General features: G+C 46.5%; 1 protein-coding gene across 1 annotated transcript; it reads right to left on the bottom strand.

The window, feature by feature from the left end:
- Nucleotides 1-1,516: 1,516 nt before the first annotated feature.
- Nucleotides 1,517-2,356, bottom strand: LOC121836726. Its single transcript, XM_042291818.1, has one exon. The coding sequence runs from the start codon at nt 2,354-2,356 to the stop codon at nt 1,517-1,519; it is 840 nt and encodes a 279-aa protein (XP_042147752.1).
- Nucleotides 2,357-15,523: the final 13,167 nt, after the last annotated feature.

The raw sequence follows: 15,523 nt of genomic DNA, 5'->3' as shown, positions 1-15,523 counted from the left end.
CGCCTCGGTCCTCACGCGCGCGATGGCTTCCGTGTTCCACCCATTTGCGGACGTGTCCCGCATCGCGGTCGGCGACTCTCGCGGAAAGAAACGAGACCTATACGACGCCTCGCAGCGCCGATGATAGAGTGGCGGCCGCGACTTAAACGCGACTCGGGGACCGCAGGTCGACGTCGGTTGCCGGCCCTGTGGTCTGTGTTCTATTCCTCGGAACCGCGCGGGACCTCTTTCCCGTGCACACGACAGTCGAAGCCAATACTTGCATTTTTTTTTATTCTCTTACATAGAAGAGTTTTACTATACTTCTAAATATAAGTGTAGTGGAAAGTTGCATACGCAAATTTCGCTTGCGTCACAAGTATGGAGCAAGCGTAGTGTTTAGAACCTAATAACCCACATTGTTTTTTCGCTTAGAAAGTGCCGCTTCAGGTAAGCTAACGTTCGCGCTGCAGAACCCAGGGAACCTGGGTTCGATCCTCACACCTGCCAGCTTCAGTCTGGGTGTGCACCGTGCCGGCGTGCCGTCATGGATCATTTCTGCGTTGAACTCCCCAAGGTATTAGTCGTACTGCGCTGGGTGAATTTCTGATCTACGGCGGAGAGAGCAGATTCCCTTTGGGGTTGACTGACATCAAGCTGTCTAAACATACACACAACACGGTCGTCAATGGCAGCGGAGCACTCGATCGGGGTATACGCGTCTCACGCGTTCGCACGACAAGGGTTGTCGGCAATTATAGGGGACACGAGACATGAATTGTATTAAAGGGATTCAGGTGTGCAGCTAAAATGTTATGTGATAGGCTTTAAAAAAATCTGTAAGTTGCTATATGTCAAATTACCCAAATTCGCCGCGTAACTGATAAAATAGAAATCTTTTTTTTTATTTTAGCAACTTGTTCGGCTATATGATGACGGGCTACAAATCTCCATGTAAAATATGCTACAAATAGTTAAAAAATGTAATTACACAATTCTTCTTGATTAAGCCATTTATTGTTTTCGCCGCGGTCAGTATAACGATTTTCTGCAGAAATATTTTTACTTCTTGTTTGTGCGTGTATGTTTTTTTTTTCTTTTTATGAAGAAAAAAAAAGAACACCTTGTATAGTTTGCCCTTATATAACACGATCATATGGCCGCTTATTATGGCTGCGAATTAAAGGGATCAACGCAGCTTGTTTTTCCCTCATCTTTCCAGCGACTGCAGTTGCGTCGTAGTAGTAGTTAGTGGTGAAGGTAGCGGAAAGCCGGAACATGTTGGCCACTCCTTTAGTGGGGGCGAGTTAGTTCCGGGGAAGGGAGGGGGATGAAAGGGGAGATGAGAAAAAGTTAAAGCAAGAAGAGAGGTCAAGAAAAGGAACAGATTGAAAAGAGAAGAGAGGAAAAATGGGATGAAAAGGGATCAGAAAGGAAGATGAAGAAAGAATAAAAAAAAAAAGAACAATTGGTCAGCAGTTTTTGTGGCTCGGTTGTTGAAGTGTTGCCATCGCCCAGTGTGTGTCAGACACCGGGGTTAGAGGCGGTCGAATAAACTGGTGTCCTCCAAGAACTTGAGAAGTGCGGCGAATATTCTCGAGACATCGCGTGCAGAACCTGGGGGAAAAAGAATGTCCTGTGTTGTAGCACTTGCTACGCCTGCTTGCCGCAGGCCGTCGAGAAGCGATTTTCTTTTGTCCGCTAGAGTAGGGCAGGTCCAGAGGAGATGGTCCTGGTCCTCGGGAACATCACAGGATGGACAGTTTGGGTTTATTGTTGGGTCCATACGGTGAAGGGCTTTCGCAGTAAAGGCACAACCAGTGCGAAGTCTGTGCAGTAGAGAAGCGGAGGCTCGGGACAGCTTTGGAGGCACGCGTACGGGTGGCTTCCCGGTAGAGGCGCACGTGTCCGGATGTAGTTTCTCTATTTCTTTGTGAATAATAAGTCTGGCCTCATACATTTTTGGTATAACAAGTGTTGGTACATGAATGTGGTGAGCTGCATTAGCGAGACGATCGGCGGTCTCATTGCCCGAGATACCGACGTGTGATGGCAGCCATTGGTATGCTATATGCCATCCTTTAGACTCCAGGTTTCTTGTCATGTGTCCAATGTATCTGGCATATTGTGGGGCGTCTTCAAGGCTTCCAAGAAGTTGTAAAGCTATTCGGGAATCTGTGAGGAACACTGCCTTTCCACTGTGAGGGATACTGTCGAGGATGTCAAGGCCTAGCCAAAGCGCGGCAAGTTCGGCAGTGGTAGATGTAGTGTGAAAGCTCAGTTTCCTTGATTTGGCCATTTTTAGTTCCGGTATAAAAACTGCTGCAGTGGATGATTTGCGGCTATGAAGTACCGAGCCGTCGGTATATACACGCATCCATCCTAGAAAATCCACGTCAATTCGGTATTCTGTGAGGGTCCGAGCGACAACTTGGGCTGTGACGCGTTTGCTTCTGAGTTCCGGAATAGATTCACTGATGTTCAGCGGCGAGGCGTAAGGTGGTGGTGCCGGGTAGATTCTATCTAAGGTGCCCACAATTCCTTCAAAGTCTCTAGCGAGAGATCCAAGGCGAGATTGAGGACAACTTCGAATATGGTTCAAGAGGGACTCTGTTGACCGGCAGGATGTTTGCCTTGCGATGTGGCGAAGTGTCAGCTCTCTGCCGTGGTTCTGGACAAGGTTGACCCTCGCTTCAACCAGCGTTGGAATGTTCGGGGAGTATCTCGGTAAACCCAGACAGAAGCGAAGTGCATTCCTTTGCAGGGTCTCAATGGCTGCAGACTGTACATTGCTCAAGTGAATCAGCGGCAAGGCGTATAATAATCTCGAAAGAATGAGGCCTCTGTATAACTGTAGCATCATGACCTGAGACGTTCCCCACCTGCTGCCCATCATCATTCGAACGGCGTTGAGGTGGCGGCGACATCTGATCAGTGTTGCCTTGACTGCAGGCTTCCAGGAGATGCGGTCATCCAGAGGAAACCCCAGGTAGGAGTACGTTCGGACACGTGCTACATCTGTTCCGTTAATTGTGTAGATTTTGTTGATCGATGCTCTAGCCGTTGGATGGTATTGAAGGGCAGCTGTTTTGGAGGCGGAAAGCGTAAGGCCTAGTCTAGAAATCTCGTCTACAACTATAGTCAATCCGTCCTAGAGGGTTTGTTGCATCCTGCTATATATCTTAGTCGGGGCGGTAGTCCAGAGGGCCACGTCATCAGCGTATATTGCGATGTTAATGACAGGTCCCGATGACTTCATACGCCGTAGAGCCTCAGGCAGTGCCGCCATAGCAGCGTTAAATAAGAGAGGGCTTATAACACTGCCCTGGGGAACGCCTTGGGTTACCGTACGTTGGGAACTTCGAATTCCACCTAGGCGTACGTGCATAGACCTTCCTGTAAGAAAGGCGCGTACGAATGCCAGAGCTCGGCCTGCAACCCCGAGTCTTGTAAGCTGAGCAATAATGGTTTCGTGTGGAATTGCATCGAATGCTTTCTTAATATCGAGAAATATTGCTGTTGTTGCTTGCCTTGTTGCCTTCGATTGTTCCATGTCTGATACGAGGCTGCCGATCGCGTCTGTCGTACAACGTTGTTTGCGGAAGCCAGACAGCTGATTAGGCAGGGCGCCCGATGTCTCGAGCTGCCAGTCAAGGCGCCGTAGGACCATTCGCTCCATCACCTTCCCTAGACAACATGTAAGAGATATCGGTCTGTAGGAGCTGGTGACACCTATCGGTTTTCCTGGTTTATGAATGGGAACAACCTCAGATCTGAGCCAGGCAGGAGGAATATCAGACAAGCGCCAAATATGATTTAAGTATTCCAGAAGGTCAGGAAGCGTCGTATCATCAAGGTTACGAAGCGCTTGAAAAGTTATCCCATCTGGGCCTGGTGCGGTGCGTTTCCGAGAAGAACGCTGAAGAGCATGCTGTAGTTCATTCAGCGTGAAATCGGAGTTGCTGGCAACCTGCGCTGGCGTGCTGGTAGCAGTGGTAGCAGTGGCTGCGACAAATCCCGGTGGCGGAGCGGGAGCAGAGGTGAATTCATCAGCAAGGAGTTCCGCGGCTTGAGGCAACGTGATGTTCTGCGCGATAACAAGGCCAAGGAACGGTGAGCGGGGAACAGCATGACCCGCCAGGATGCGGGCCATTCGCCATGCTTGCCTTCCGCCACCGGGAGAGTGAAGGGTCTCACATCGCTGTCGCCATTGTTTTCGTTGTAAGCGCTTGGTATGCCTACGAAATGCCGCATCAATCCTTCGATAGCGTTGTATATCCTCTTGTCTTGACGTTTTCAAGGCACGTCGTTGTGCTTTGCGGCGCGAGGCACGTAGCCTTAAGTATTTTAGGTCCGGGTTGGGTCTATATATAGGAACCGTAACTCTCCGTGTCGCTTTGCAGAGCGCCTGAGAGATGGCGGTCGTGTGATCAGTGGTGCCAGTAGATATTATATCTTCGAAGTACACTCGGAAGGCATCCCAGTTAGTTACAGAACAAGTCTTGTGGGTGACAGGTTTTTTCTCTGGGGAAGTAATTATAATAAGGAGATGGTCACTGCCCCAGCTGTCGGGTTCGGCGAGCCAGAGCGCACGTACTGCAGCGGTGGCGAAACTCAGGTCGAGCACACTGCTCTCTACGCCAGGTCTCACAAAGGTTGCAGTGCCGTCATTCAGACACCGGAGGCCAATAGCTGTAGTGGTATCCTCTAGAGACCGGCCACGAGCGGACGTTTGCTTGTCCCCCCAGGCCTCGTTGTGGGCGTTAAAGTCTCCAAGGATCGGCGTGGCCGGCTTACACCGAGAAAGGATCGTGCGTAAGATGGAAGGATTCCAAGGAGAACTGGGCCGAATATATACCGATACGATTGTCATGGCGTCCGAGTTGTCTTTTTGTATCGTGACAGCCACGTATTCTGCGCTTTGGTCGCAGAGATCTGAAAGATCCACTTGGAACTGAGGTAAGTCTCTGTGTACAAATAGAGATGCCTTAGGTGCGTCTGTTGTTGTTGATGTTGTTCGGGGAGTACTAGTGTAGATAACGTAGGGAGATAGTCGGATCCCTCCTGACTTCAAGTTGGTTTCCTGAAGGCGAGTACCTCGACTTCGTGTCTCCGTAAATGTTGCAGTAAGTCATTTATCTTGTTTCGAAGCCCATTGACATTCCACTGTATTATTGTGGGAAATAAGCTGCTTTTATTGCAGCGAGAAATTGTATTCTTTGTATGTTTCGTTTTTTCACTTTGCGATGTGTTGTTCCCGATGAAGCAGTCTAGTTGCACCAGGAAGTGGCAAGTGGAACAACAATGTCGATAATTGTGATCATTGCTTGAGCGATGGGTGACTGGAGAGAAGTGAGGAAGGAGCGCAACAACGTGACAATTGTGCACAACGCATTACCAAGACTTTGAGACTTGGGTGTTGCAACTGATCTTGGCTTCTTTTGAGCTGGGTGTTCTCTTGCCCATTTTCTTGGTACTTCTTGGTTCTTAGAAGTATTCTGGGTTGAAACAGCTTCTGCATTCTTGGGTGAAGACTCTGGCTGCTCTGCAGACGGGACCATTGGCTTCGGCATGATTTCTGATGACAGCGTATCCAACGGAGGAAAATCGGTTTCATTCATATCTGGGATGATAGCTTTCTTGTCTCCTTTCAAGCGTTGCTTTTGCTTGTGGGGAGTGCGGTGCTTCTCCAGTCTTCGAACCTTTTGTTCATTCGTGATGACAGTTTTGGCAGACGTATAGTCGACATTGTTCGAGCTTCTGTAGTTAGTTATCTGCTTTTCAGCTTTGTAGGCTGGGCAGTTCCGGGACGTGGCATCGTGGCCTCTCTTGCAGTTTATGCACCTTGGTGGCTTCGCTTCGCACTCGCTGACGACATGTTCTCCACCACATCGGCTGCAGCGTTGCGTTTTGGAGCATGTGCTCGCCAGATGTCCGAAGCGGTTGCACTTAGGACACTGCCGCGGCTTTTCGAGGTAGGAAAGGACACTGTATCGTGTGTGCCCCACAAAGACGTATTCTGGTGAGGTTCTGGTGGAGAAGACAAGCTTTACCGCCTCTGTCTTGCCGAGTCTCCTCACTTGAATGACTGGTGCTTTTTCCCTTATTGATGCCCAGAGGTCCGCGTCTGTGATTTCTGTTGATACGCCGCGAATAACGCCAACATGGGAAGATGGGGGTGCTGGCTCATACGTCTGAACTTGGATTGTGCCAAGCTTCTTCAGCTCAAGAAGGGACTTCGTTGATTCTATATTTCTTGCATCTATGGCCAATAGGTTAAGGCGATAATTTGGTCGAATTTGGATTACTCCGTCTGGTGCCAGGTTTTCTAGCATCTGTTTCAGAGCCAGAGGATTCAGGTTAGTGATGATCGTGGTCGGATTAGTAGGTTTGACAATGACCACAAGGTTGTGAGTCGGCTGAGTGATGATCGTCGCCTCACTCGAATTGGATCCGTGGCGTCGTTTCTTTGCTACTTTGGTGATCCATCCACCTTCGTCATCAGACTCCTCCATGACGTTATCAGGGGAGCACTCAGAGATGTTGGATGATTCGGCTGATTGGTCTGCGCTGCATGCTTGTGGCGGTGCGTTTGGATGGCTCATTTTCCTTAATCCCCGTTGCTCGGAGACGGGTCACTGCTTCAAGAGCTTAGGACAGCTGCCCCTCGTTGAAGAGCGAGGAGTTGCGGAAGAATCGGTGACAGATATATATATAAAATTGTCATTTACCTCTAGAGCAATGTAGACAATGGTCCTACCTGACTCGTCGTCGTCGTCGTTTTTCGCAGTTGCGTCGAGAGAGAAACTAACCCGTGTTTTGTAAGTAATGAACCCCAGGGATTATAGTTATAAGCGGTTTTTAGTGAAAGTAAGAAAATCATCACACCGTCCCTTTAGAAGTACCTGACGCTGCAAATTACAAAAAATAAATATTTTTCGGGATTGCATGGTGCCTTAACGTCCAGTATTTTGAAGAGAAAAAAAAAATGTCTGCATTCGTAACTTCATTTAAAAAGTAATATTAATCGGAGCAACTTTGAACCTTATTTATATCGTTTTAAAATTCCTTTCTACGACTATTATACGTAATGTAAAATCTCCACAAGATTACCATAATCTCGAACGAGTGACACACTTGTAAAAAAACTTTAACGTGCGTTTTAGAAAATGTGTTCGTTTTTTTTTAATCAATAATTTGCGGATTTAGGGTTCTCACTAGGGCCCTCCACCCTAGGCGCAGTATGAGAAATGCATAGTGTTGTTATAATGTGCGCTAGAGGTTGCGGTCGGTTTGCCTTGCTGCCTAACCGACCTGGAGGAATAACACGGAGCCAACGGTTTCAACAACAAGAAACTACATTTAATTGGACAAGGAGTCGCTGCCTGAGTCCAGGCAACGACTCCCTGTGCGCCGCCTCTGATCCGCCTTATCAAGGCGGCACATCCGATGTGCGCTTGGCTGGCGTGACGTCGCCAGCACGCGGGAAAAGTTCGGCACCTTTGCCTCGCAGTCGGGCAGCTGGGCTGGGGTGCCGCCAGAGTGCCCATAGGGTTTATCTAGCGCAAGTGTGCTGTGGCAAATTCAAGCAGACATGAACCAGTCGAAAATTGACTTCCGTTAATGCGTTTCTATGGGAAAAAGCGAGTGCAACTTTTTTCTGCGCTTGATGATAACAAAACAATATCACAAACAATTTGTATGTACTAGGTAGACTGGAACATTTCTCAATCACGCAGACGATTGGTCAGTCACTTACGTTTTTATTTGAAATTCATGGCATTAAAAACGGTGCTAAAACGGCTTCGTACATCTACTTATGTGCACTGTCGGACACTGTTACCGCGAACACGGCGTCGGCGCTTTTCAGCATGGAGGATGTATACGTGCCAAAGGAACGAGGGACAGCTGGAAAACCAAGAGGGACGGAAAAAACTAAGAAGTAACACTGAATCGTAACTCCTTGTGCATGCCGACGATCGAAATAAATTGAAGGCCACGTAATATAGTCGATTTGCAATAAATAAATACTGATTCAATTTTTCTGCTCGTGAAGATGTGCAAAGATGCTTTGTTGAAAACATCACCCTCACCTCGGAACCTTTCAAAATATGGAAATGCTAGAGAACAGGTGCCCGATGAAAGCTGCCCCGAATAGAAAATAATAATAAGATAACCTTGCATAGCCCACATACTTTATTCTTTAGGTTTTTCATGTTTTTAACCACTCGTAAAGGTGCACGACGGGCTCATTTTTATATAGTGACAGGACGGGCATATCAGCAATATACAGGTTTTTTTTTTACCCTAACAGATTTGTTTTAAAAAAAACCTGAAAGTTAACGCTGATGCGGTTTATGCAGGTGAGCTATGCTGCCAGGGGGAGATAGTATAGATGGCAAATCGTAACAATCAGTCGTCTAATTAATTAAAAATCGTTAATTAGATTTTTATTTAATGAAAAAAGACATGGTTCTAGATACAAACTTGATCAGCGTCATCGAAAGCACCTGAATCCGTATTTTTCAGAAAAACTTTGAGCGCGTGAGAAGCGTAGTAGTGTACTAAAGTCACCACCCGTGGAGCAGGTGCAAGGCTGGGGCTAGATAAGAGACGGAAACTTTCGCGGGGGCCTTACCGCAACCGTTAGCCTTGTACCTGCTCCACGAGTGGTAACTTTCGTACACTACTACGCTTCTCATGCCTTCAAAGCCTTTCTGAAAATTACTGAATTGGTGGTTTTCGATGACGCTCAGAAAGTTTCTAATTAGAACCTTATGTCTATTTTCATTATTAAAAAGTTAATTAACAAATTTTAAATAATTAGCCTACTGACCGTTACGATTAGCCCACTATAATATGTCCCCCTGGCCGTATAACTTACCTGCACAAATCGCATCTTTCACAAATCTGTTAAGTTAAAAAGAAACGGTCTAAGCATTGCCGGAATGCTAGTGAAACTTTCACACTCTACATTTCTTTCGATTGTTATTTTGCTTAGACTCGTCGCTTCTTTTTACATACCTGGTATGGAACAAAGGTTTGGGCCTGAAATATAGCAAAGTTTAACATCGTTCACTGGCGAAGAAAAACTCTGCCCCCCCCCCCCCCCCCAACTAAAGCAATTCCACTTTTACAATGTTAATAAAGGTAGATACTATTCAGAACGACCCAACTAGCAAAACTTAGTTGTGTTATTTTCCGGCGAAGAGACAGAATGTACACGCATTTTCCCACAGAAATGCACGGGAGCACCGCAAAAGTAGACTGTTTGCTGTCTACTTCAATATGCCTCCCGGAAATCGCATAGACATTAGCGCCAGTTTAACCTCTAGCGTACGTTATAATAACCCCATGGAGGATGACTTGAATTGATTAGAGTTAGTGCTAGGTCCCGTCGGCATCCGACACACAACAGTTGCTGCGTTAACAAGTTACATTTCTCCATAGCCCATAGACCAAGACTATACAGAGCGTAGATCATGGACCGTAGACCAGAGACAACAAACACTTAACCTGTCAATGAAAGGTTAAGAGTTTAGGGGAAGCTCGTACCATCACTTTCCCCGTTTGCAGAGCGAACGCTGGAAAAGAAGTCGCCTCTTCTCCTACGTTCTCTCTGCGAAAGTGGAAAGAGGTGGGAGGAGAGTCAACTTTCCTTCGGGAGACCTCGTGGTATGATGATGGGCGCGTCCTGGTCCGGATGGTGACAACCGATGACGATGCTCGCCCGATGACAGCCCCGGGAAGTTGATAATAAAAAAAAAAAAAAACTAAAAGTTGTTCGATCCCGCTGAACTCATTGCGACGTTGGTTGGCTTTACAGTGGCCAGTGTGGCCACGTTTACTATGAAACAAAACAACTCAACAGTGAGTTAAAATCACAAAATTAAACCCCGTATTTTTGTTCCCAGTCTCCCAAAATCGAATCGAAGCCAATCCTCCAGAATCCTCTCGGGGATCCTTTTGTAGACTCGTAGGGCCTCCTTTCCCCTCAGGGACCGACCAATCCCTTCAAATTTTACCCCTCCCACGTGGTACACTGTTCTCCAATGGTCGGCGAGCTGTCAGCCTGGCGCTCCAACCGCCAAATCCAAATTCTTTCTAGAGTTAACCCCTGCATTTTACGCAGACTGGCTTTCGCCAACAGCTAAATTATTACATCAAGTAAAAAGCGACAATTTTACAATAAGCGGCAAAAACCTCTATATACAGGCACATTCGGCTAAAAGCTACAAGCATCTCCAAGCGCGGGCTCTCCCGGTCCCGGTCCGAGCAGACTCCCGAAACCCGAGACGCTTCTTAACGACCGCGGGGGAACCGCTCCCGCATTGCGGCCGCTCTGGCCCCGCCGATACAAACATAGAAAGCTAAAAAAAAAACAATGCCGACGCAACTTTTGAAAGATAAACTTTCCTAACAAAAATCACCTTAACTAATAAGCAGAATTTCTACAAACTTAACAAGGAGCCTCCCCTTAACTTTAACATGTCACTAACTATAAGATTTCAGACGGGTCAAAAGTTTAACATGCGGTAAATTAGGAGAGTCTAAAACACTGCTTCGATCGAAACAGCTTTAAAGTGCGTCTCTACTTTGTTCGCCTATACATGCTGAGAGCGTCCACTATAACATATCAATTTTCCAATCCGCTTGCACAACAGATTTTAAAAAAGTTATTTTTGTCGACGCTTCCGTTTTATTTTCGGTAACTCGCGTAACAAACACGTAGTGTTCACGTCTGGAGATGAAACTGCTGTCTTTATTTTCCTTTTGCCCGGAGCCCATACATTTCACTGTCATCCTAAAATGGGATGGCGGATCAGTTGCCAAGTGTGCTAGCGCACACCGGCTCGGAGCACGTGGAGCGAGAGCTCGCGCTGCAGAACCCAGCATCCTGGGTTCAATCCCCACCCCTGCCCGTTTCGATTTAAATGAGCATAGTACCGGCGTGCGGTCGTGTATCACTCCTGCGTGATGTACGTTAAAGACCCCAGGCTAGCGGTTGCACTGTACTGGCTAAATTGCTCATCAGCAGCTGGGAGACTCGTCGCCCGTTGAGGCAGACCAAGTTCTAAGCTGTATAAACACACACACAACCCTTTTTTTTTAAGCGCGAATGGGGGATTATGACGTCAATTTCGTTGCGTAGGCTCGCGCATACCGGCGGCTATACTGGCTCGTGGAAAGACCGCGCGCCAATTATTATGGACACTAAAATGCTTGGTTCAGAATCCCTTTAATGCGTTTTATAGGACCACTTGCACCGTTGAAATCGACAAGGTGTCCCCGCGCATGTGCATGTTTCCGTTTCTGACTCTAAACAAAAATTTCCTAACACTGGCTCTTTTGTGTGTGTTTTACGTACCTAATCCTCTAAATAAAAAAATAAAAAACTAATATAAAATTCGAAAGTGCTTTCAGTAACTCACTAAAAAAACGCGGAAAAATATACATGATTCCTAACACTTTTTATAGTGCTATTCACGAGCGAATTCGGGGTGCCATTAGCGATCTCTGGCGTTTGTATTGAAGTCAGCGGCACATTTAAAACAAGCGGAAAACATTACGAGCGGTCTGGTGATGTGCTCGCTTTCAAAATCAGCAGATTTTGAAAGCGACCTTAGGTTTCACCAATTGTATGTTTGTTCCTATCACCATATTAATCAGTGTTATCGATTAGTACGTCTAATAAACAATGTGTGCGTGTATGAATACTCAATTTCTTGGCCTGTTAACCCACTCCAATGTATGCAAGCATGAGTTAAATTACATAGAGGATGTCTCTTTTTTCTTGTTTTCACCACGCACACAGAAGTAAAGAATGCTTTGCCGAGCGCTCCGTCTTTCCCCAGGTGTAGCATTTTAGCGGTCCGGACCAGAGGTCGACGTTTCAGAGCTTGCTCTTATTTTATGCATAAGTTATTTTCAAAAACTTCCAGTGGAGAAATCTCAGCCAACAAACCCCAAAAATACAATTAAAGTTTTTTTTTTTTTTTTTTAGTTTTACATTTAGAGTACGAAATGGGGAACTGATGATTCGGGGATGATATATATGATGTTGGGCCCGCGATGCTGTGCATGTTGACAGAGATTGAGGTTTCCAGGAGGTGGTGGAGGCTTAGGCGATGTCGAATACAAACTATTTATTTCCACGCTAAAACTATGTTCCCGTTTTATGTACAAAGCAGGCGAAGTAAGTTGGCAATTTCTGGATCAATGTGAAAATCATCCAGGTCAGGTCAAAACCGCCCCTCTTCCTCATCTCGGGCTTTTGAAGGATCTCTTCTCCTTGCCCTCTGAGAATGACCGACGAATTATTTTAAAAACAGCCGAAGCCACGTGATGTTTGCCGTTCAATGGTCGCCATGGAGAACGGCACAAACATTCGTTAAGCTCCCATGCGGGCAAGACATGACAGCTCCATAGATCCAAAGGTAGTCTCGGTCGCCACAAGCCCGGCGCGGCACCGAAGCTTTTAGGTTACAACCCGCAGGCAGCAAGGGTCCCCTAACAAAGCACTAAAAAACGCGCAGAAAACGTATTGGGGGACGGGATACTTCTCCACGCTACGCACGCTCGGCGGACCCTCGCAAAATAGGCAAAACAAAACGGTGAACTGAAGCAATGCGCCGAGAAAATGAGGGAGATGAAGAGACGAGAGCACGTGGCAACGTCAGAACACTGAGCTCTGATTGGAACGATTAGTGGGTAGAGCTAAAGCTAGCCGCCTTCGTCTCCAGTGCACTCGTCGAACACGTTCGAATGCGAAAGCAAAACGGCGGACGCCGGCGTTCCCCGTTGCAACGCGTTCGACGAGTGCAGTGGAGACCCGCTCTCGTCTGCTCATCTCCCCCAGTTTCCCAGCGCATACGATAATAATGCAGGACCGCAGTTTGCACGTTCTAGCTCATATCGATAGCCGCTGTACCGCTGCTGAAAACAAAATCTGTCTTGGGCGTGTCATCAACGAATTTAATTTCGTTTTCTCCCTAACATCGCAAACCCCCCCCCCCCCCCCCCTGTCTATTCAAGAGCTTTTGTTACAGTGCGTCAGTGCTAAGGCTGGTTGTTCAAACGCTTGCCTTTGCTTACGACTGAGTTCTTGTGGTCCTTGGATATCATAAAGCAACAGCACATACTGACAAGCTGGTGCCGGCTACGAGGTGACCCTGAAACTTTATTTGAATGGAGTGAAAGTTTTTAATATTTGCGATATGAAATGTACGTACTATTCATGAGAAATGTTCGTTTATAACATCGGTAAAAGTGTTTCGAGCCGATAGTAAAAACAATGATGCGCGAACCAAAAAAGAATACTACCATCGCTAGTGTTTGACAGCTGTCCGATAGAGGGTGACAGTGCGTTCTCTCTTCATGAACTTTTACAAGACGTGGTAAGGCGCTCGGTCGTAAACAGTCGCGAGTGTCTGAACCAGCAATTTACTTTTAGACTCCTCCTTCTTGGTTATTTTTTGTTTTTGTATTATTTGTTTACGATCGGAATACTCGTTGTCTAACTGCCTGCTTTCTCTTCGTATGACTTTGAAATAACAGTATATGTCGAAGAATAAAATGATATTTAATTTGTATTTATTTTTTGCGCTTTAATCAACAGCCGAGCGTGCACGGGCGGACCTCTCGCAGTACGTGCGATATATATATATATAGACCCGTAATCTTTTGGAGGAGCTTAATACCGTGACCTCCACTGAACTACTCCATCGGGACCGAAACGAAAGCGGTAAAAGACGCGAAGGAAGTTGGGCTACCTATTGTCCTTTCATATTTTTTTTTTTAATAAAAAGATCGTTAAGAGAGTATAAAAGAAAAAAAAAGAAGATTGCACCTTCGGGTCAATGCCGTCCTCGGAGTCATAAGAATGGGCTTCGATCTCATCGTTAGCATAAGCTCGGGGTAAGTTCGACTCAACTGAAGCCTTACATTACTGCGCGAACTCGATCTTGTCTTTCTTTTTTCTTACCTTTGCGATAAAAGAAAAAAAGTACATATAATACAGACATGTAAATTAAAAAAAAAATTACGTATACATTGATCTAAAAATGAACGCGAAGAATGAAAGGAAAGGATCAGTAAGAAATGAGAACGGAGCAGTCCCCAATTATCCCCCGCAGAAAAGCGCGCGCATCGGCCAATACGCGAAGAAGCTTATTTCGGGAAGTGAAGCTTATCTTCCGAAAAGACTTAAGAAAAAAATAATGAAAAAAGAAAGCGCTTTCTCAATACAGAGGGGGGTTATTAGGCGCAAGGTAGACCGGCAAAATTGCAAAGCCCATCGACGGCGCTCTCATTGTGCGCCGCTTCGTCACCTCTACGCGCCTATTCAAAGAAAAGGAAAAAAAGAAGGTAAAGTGAAGAAAAAAAGAAGGACGCCATCTTTTTTAGGCGCCGTTTCTCGTTTACGGGAGTAACTCGTCTCGAGCCACGTATACGCCAGGTTATTTATTTTTGTATTTGTATGTATTTATGGATCCTGCTCGGTTCTCATTCCGACAAAGTTCGTCGCAAGTAATAATCATAAAACGTGTGCCCCCCCCCCCCCAAAAATTGTGTTTCTATTTTGTTTTAATGGTGCACGGTTTATGAATGCGAATACGGAAACCGGACTGGGGGGGGGGGGGGGGGGGGGGGGGGGGGTACTGAGGGTTACGGCGTTGCCGGAGCCAATTCCAGAATTCGTTCTGAATTAGTATCGGCCTGCCTGAAACAAAATTTCTCTCAAGCCTCCTTTTTTCTTAGACAGTCTCGATGAAATCACTGGCTCGGCCAATACGCGAATCAACCAGCCAGTGCACGGAGACTACTATCACCTTCCGCATGCCTCTGTATTGTTTGCGCTAATTGTTTTGGTGAGGTCCTGACAAAGAACGTATCGGCCCATTCCGACTCGAAAGGAGGAAGCTGAGGACAGAGGCAGCTCGAGAGCTCAGACAGCCAAGTTTGCGACTGCGTGCAGAGAATGGTAGGAGTTGCACCTCCGCGCCGCTAGGGACGCTGGCAGGTATATGCATGGTATATGAAGAGACCAGGCCGACTACGTCACCGACCTTTCAGACATGGCTGCCTTCCTGCATGGGAAGATTCGATCGGTCCCGCGATTAAACTGAAAGTTATCTACGAAACTAACGCGTCGTTTGCAAAACACATTGAGCACGAATTTAGTAACATCTGATTGGTTTAAGCGATATATTTATCGCACATTTTGTTCACCGCGAGCTTTGAGCGTCCTGCGACCAAAAACGAAGCAAAACATAACGTTTTCTCCCGCATTAAGGAAATGCTGAGGTCATCAATGCGCTGATCAAAGAACAGAGGTTACCGTCATTAAGAATATGTACCGATACCCTCAAACATAACCACCCCCCCCCCCCCAAAAAAAAAAAAAATGATAAAACATATTAGAAAAGTAAAACGGGTTGCAAAGCCCCCCAGCATACGTAAACTCTTAACTCAAGAGCTGGTCCGCCAGCTTTGCAGAAACTAATAACCGTACCAACCACTCCCTAACTTGCGACACACATAA

This window comes from Ixodes scapularis, unplaced genomic scaffold, assembly GCF_016920785.2.
Source record: "Ixodes scapularis isolate PalLabHiFi unplaced genomic scaffold, ASM1692078v2 PGA_scaffold2__306_contigs__length_199485367, whole genome shotgun sequence".
In the NCBI taxonomy this organism is placed as follows: domain Eukaryota; kingdom Metazoa; phylum Arthropoda; class Arachnida; order Ixodida; family Ixodidae; genus Ixodes; species Ixodes scapularis.
Note: the sequence above shows the minus strand (reverse complement) of the source record. Positions and strands in the feature narration are given on the sequence as shown.